The following is a 5,337-nucleotide window of genomic DNA, read 5'->3' on the forward strand; positions in this document are numbered from 1 at the left end:
CTGGAGCTTCCCAACTAAAACAAGCCTGGAAGCAGGAGTGGGTGGCATCCACTTCTGAAATGGCTTGCATCTAGAAACCCTACAAAAAATTGTCAGGCCTTTCATTCATAGGGTCGCTATGAGTCATCTACGACTCGACAGCACCAAACAAGAGGATGAACCTGTTTATTTTCTTAGCAGTCTATGGTATATTCAATACTGTTATCCAACACCACAGCTCAAAGCTCAATTCTCCTTCTTTCATTCCTAATCATTGTCCAGCTCTCTTACACATGGCAAGTGACTGCAAAGACCATGGCCTATCTCAGGTGCACCTTAGTCTCCAGAGTGACATTATTGCTCTCCAATACTTTGGATAGGTCCCTAACAGCTGACTTTCCCATTGTAATACATCTTTTAATTTCCTGGCTGCTGGTGCCAAGACTGTTCATTGTGGAGCCAAGTAAACTAAACTGGTAAACAATCTCAATCTCTTCACCATCTATTATGATGTTGCCCAGTGGTGAGAATCTTTGTTTTCTTGATGTCGAGCCTCAATCCATATTGAAGGCTGCAGTCCTTGGCCTTCTGCAGTAAGCATTTCAGGTCCTCCTCAGTATCAGCAAGCAGGGTTGTGTCATCTGCATAGTGCAGATTGTTGATGAATCTTCCTCCAATCTTGATGCCACATTTCTCCTCATACAGCCCAACCTCCCAGATAATCTGTTCTGCATACAGATTGAAAAGATATGGAGATAGAACACATACCTAGCATACACCCTTCTCAATTTTGAGCCATGCAGTGTTTCTCTGCTCTGCTCTGACAACTGCCTACTGGTCCAAGTATAGGTTTCGCATTAGCAAGATCAAGTGTTTTGGGATTTCCATTCTCAGAGTAAGCCACAGTTTGTTGTGATCCACACAGGCAGAGCAGGAAGACAAAGTATTACAATAAAACATGCAAGGAGCTGGAGTCAGAAAATCAAAAGGGCCGAACTTGCTCAGCATTTTTTAAGCTCAAGAAACTGAAGAACAAATTCAAACCTCAAGGTGCAATACTTAAGGATGCTTTGGGAAGAGTATTACATGATCCAGGAAGTATTAAAAGAAGATGAAAAGCGCATACAGAGTCACTGGACCAAAAGGAATTGGCAGACACAGAAGAATTTAAAGACACAACATATGAGCAAGAGCTATGGTGAAGAAGGAAGAAGGTCAAGTTGCTTTGAAAGAATTGGCAAAAAATAAGGCCCCAGGAATTGATAGTATACCAACTGATATATTTCAGCTAACAGATGCTGCCCTAAATGTGCTTACCAAGTTGTGCCAAGAAATCTGGAAGACAACCACATGGCCAATAGATTGGAAGAGATTTATTCCTATTCCAAAGAAATGTGACCCAACAGAGTACAGAAATTATCAAACAATATCATTGATATCACATGCAAGCAAGATTCTGAGGAAGATTATAAAAAAAAAACTGGAACAGCACATTAACAGAGAACTGTTAGAAGTCTAGGCTGGGTTTAGAAGGGGTCGTGGTACTAGGATATTGTAGCTAATATCAGACGGATCTTGGCTGAAAGCAGGGAGCACCAGAGGAATGTCTATCTGTGTTTCATTGACTATGCAAAGGTGTTTGACTGTGTGGATCACAACAAATGTGGCTCTGACAAAAGATAGAAGAAACTATTTCTGACAGAGGTGACAGTAGATCTAAAGGCCCCAATGTAAGAAACAGTGCAATGTGTTTGAGGGAATAAGAGTGGTTTCAGTGGGGTGAAATGGGATGAGTCAGGGATTTATGGAATGAAAAAGAACAACTAGAATCAATCGTAGTGCTATCAGAAGAGACAGAGCTTACTTTGAGAACCTGGGATGCTCCTGACAAAGGATGCCTGGAAAGTATGTTAGTTTATGGTTTTAGTTGAGATGAAGGATGTAGTTTCAGGTTTGGTAAGTGGGAAGACACAATAATCCTTCAGGCAACTGAATGTGTCCCAGGAAAGACCAGAGATGGAGAAAGACATGAGGGTCATCAACGTTGAAGTGAATTCAAGAGGTGTAGGACTGAGATCTCTGAACTGTAAAAAGAAAATAACAGGAGGAGGATAACAGAACCATGAGGAAATACTCATATTTGTACAAAAAGCAGCAAGAGGCAGAGCCGCCAACTGAGCAGACAAAGAACAATCTAGGAAGAAGTTCAAGATAACAGACTGTTAAAGAGACCCACAGACAGAAAGTAGAAGGGACCAGATAACAACAGCTCAGGCTCTGGGAGGAAGTTAAGACCGCTTCAGTTCAAACCCGAGGTCCTCAACTCTCTAATAGTAAGATTCTTAAACTCTCTGGAACTCACAAATTCAAATTAAGAAAAAAAAAATTAAAAACAAATAAACATCCCACTGTCATGGAGACATAAAAGATTCATAGGTGACCCTCCAGCAGGTTTTTAGAGGCTGTAAATGGAAGGAAAGCAGATTGCTCTTTCTCCTGAGGAGCTGCTGGTAGATTAAAAAGTCCAGAAAGGAGCCATCTTTCACAGCCCTCTACCTACCAACTAGGCCACCGGAGCTCTCCTTTAGAGTCCTAACCTATAAAATAGGAATGAAAAAGCTCAGCAAAGCAAATGGATTGGGACAAAGAAAATGTTCTGTAAAGACTTTTTTTTTTTTTAGTTTGGGAAAACAATACTGTTACACACTCAGTAAGAAACCCACTCCCTATTCATGTCCCTATCAGCTAGCTCCAATTTGCCCTTCAAATCTCTATGTCTAGGGTGATTTCCCTGTACCCTCAAGCCTGTGGTCCCCTCGAAAAAACACCGTGCTCAGCAAATCCTGGAATTGCGTCTGTTCATCCTCCACAGCTTGTTCTTACACCTGTGTCCGCCCGGCACACATCTGTATCTTACAGCAGCGAATGGCTCTGCACACCAAGTCTTTCCCCATCTAACTGACGGGAGAGAAGTAGACCTTTTTTTTTTCTTTTTAAATGTTTTCAAGTTTGCTAGTGTAAAGATTATTATACTAAAGGAGTTGATAAAAGGTCCATAGCAGGTCCATACCAGTGGTTTCCCGATTGGAGGGAAAACCCTTCTAGTTGAAGGCGGGGGTGAGATGGCGGGTGCGGGAGAACCCAACGCATCAGAGGCGGCAGGGGGCGGGGGAGCGACAGGAGTGGGATTTCAAGCAGACGGTTTCGACTGCAACAGGGCAAGACACCGCTGCTTCTCTGAAGCTTCGTCAACAGGAGGGAAAAGGCGCGGGGGCGAGAAACGCAAGCACTGAGACGTAACCTGGAGTTTTTCGGAAGAAAGTTGGCTGGGGAAGACCTAGAAGAGGGTTTAAGGTGGGTCGTCTGCTGCTGGGGATGGTAGGGCTGGGAGCTGCCGCTAATTTAGCGATGGAGACAGAGCGAGCCGGGGTTGTGAGGCCGAGCGAGCGGGGTAGACATACTCACAGGGGATCGGAAGGCTCTTCGGCAACTTCTGGAGAGTCCAGGTTGAGTTCTGCAGAGGAATCGAGAGAAAGCTGTTTGGGTCTAGAGTTAATTCTGAGGGATAAAGGATACAGTGAAGTGTGGGAGGAGCAGATGGAGCGACCGGGACCCGCAGTGGGACCGGAGATAAAACTCCCGGATTAGGGTAAGGACCCTGGACAAAAGGGTGGTTTTGATAGGTTGGAATGTCTAAACTATTAGATGGGGTCTTTGGAGGTGGTTGTGGTTGGACTCGGGTTTTTATGGGGACGAGAAAGTCTGGGTCAAAATTGTGAGAATTTAGTAAAGTTTTTTTGCCCACCTCCTAAGCCCTGGAGTCCCAGGTCCCCGTTTCGGGGTCTGCAGCATAGAGGGTTCCAGGGCGAGGATGGACAAAACACTATACTTATTTTTTTAAAAAATATTTTTAATATTTTTTTCGGAAGGAGCACCTCAACGGTGACCGGAAACGGTTGCAAAGGGGTTGCGCGCGCACCTGGCTCTTTTTTTTTTTTTTTTAAAACAGCCTGCCCCGCCCCCCAGCGCCCATTATGACTATTCCACCATCATTGGCCACGCCCACTTAAGAATTTTCATTATCCAATGGTCTTGGAGTATTTAGGTCACGCCCACAGAACTTGCCTATTTAAACCCCAGCCCCGCCTTTCTTGGCTCAGTCCACTAAACTACTTGGTAGCTGCCGGAAGCAATTCCGCAGTGGCTGCCGGGATTCGTCAGGTGGGCCCCCATTACCCCGCCCCTTCCCGCTATGTCGGAAGAGAATCGAAATCGAAAATTGGTTAGAGCTCGGAAAAAGGTAAGTCGCTTTGGGTCCCGGCTCCCTGAATCAGTCTGAAGCCCCGCTGACGGGCTTACCATGGTCAAGAGTTAGTTACTGTCCCTGAGACTTAAGGGGTAATCCCAGGCAACCCTTTGGTTGCCCCTTTCCAGTCTTCTCACCCAGGCCCGCCCCTCTCGGCTGCCCAGCCCCTCTTCTCTCGTCTCTCGCAGGTGATTTTGGATAGGTGACTATGGGCATCTGCTCCGTAGATGCAACCCTCGTCTCCTGCTACTTTGAACCCGACCTTTTTGGGCTCACGGTCTCTTGGGACCCGGGGCTCCCGGTTTGTTGGGATTTCGTTTCTAGTCCTACTCCCCTCCCCCCTCCCCGGCGGATGGGCGACTAGGGTGTCGGTGAGGAGGAATGGAATGTTGGCTACATCACAATGTGCCCCATCAGAACTGCCGGTGCCGCTAAGTCGGCCTTTGATTTTCTGACCCTGGTCTCCCTATAGCTTCATCCCATTCTTATTTCTTTGGTCTTGAGACAAATTTTAGTTTGAAGAGGACATGGGAAGAGTATCAGGGTCCCTTGGCCATGGCCCTTAGACCTTGACCTCACAGGAGCTCTAGTGGTATAAGGCATTGCTAACTGAGAGATCATGGGTTCAAATCCACCAGCTTCAGTGGCAGTGGATTTGATTTGATTTGATTTTTGGTAATAGTTCTCATGAGTGTCACTGTTTTTCCTCTTTCTGCAGCTGAAGGAATTCCAAAAGAAGAGAACGAGTGCTCTCTCACCTGGAGCGAAGGACACCAAAAACATCAAAAATGGTGGTAGCCCCAAAAGAACAACTTTGGGTGGCTGCAGTACTCCAGAGGTAGTGGGTCTTGGCCTGGTTCCTGGGGGGAGGGTGCTGAAGTACATAGTAGAAGAAAGATTGTGGATGGGGGGAGTGTCTGCTGCTAGGTAAAATTTGGTTCTGAAAAAAAAATTGGTTTTGATTCTGAATCTTCTCCCTCTGCCCCGAGATATATAATTTTGGGCAAATTGCCTAAACTTCTCAGGCTTCCATTTCTACATCTCTGAAATGG

General features: G+C 45.7%; 1 protein-coding gene across 1 annotated transcript in view; it reads left to right on the forward strand.

Annotated features, from left to right (window-relative positions):
• The first annotated feature begins 3,101 nt into the window (after nucleotides 1-3,101).
• The window catches only part of LOC102876892 (golgin subfamily A member 2-like), a 22,439-nt gene continuing 20,203 nt past the window's right edge, over nucleotides 3,102-5,337 (forward strand). Inside the window, exons 1-3 of the mRNA XM_006892610.1 lie at nucleotides 3,102-3,197; nucleotides 4,160-4,279; nucleotides 5,004-5,123. Of these exons, the coding sequence (XP_006892672.1) occupies nucleotides 3,102-3,197; nucleotides 4,160-4,279; nucleotides 5,004-5,123 (336 nt within the window). The remainder of the gene's footprint in view (nucleotides 3,198-4,159; nucleotides 4,280-5,003; nucleotides 5,124-5,337) is intronic.

The sequence above is a fragment of the Elephantulus edwardii genome, unplaced genomic scaffold, assembly GCF_000299155.1.
Source record: "Elephantulus edwardii isolate Elephantulus edwardi_28Jun2011 unplaced genomic scaffold, EleEdw1.0 scaffold00116, whole genome shotgun sequence".
NCBI lineage: Eukaryota > Metazoa > Chordata > Mammalia > Macroscelidea > Macroscelididae > Elephantulus > Elephantulus edwardii.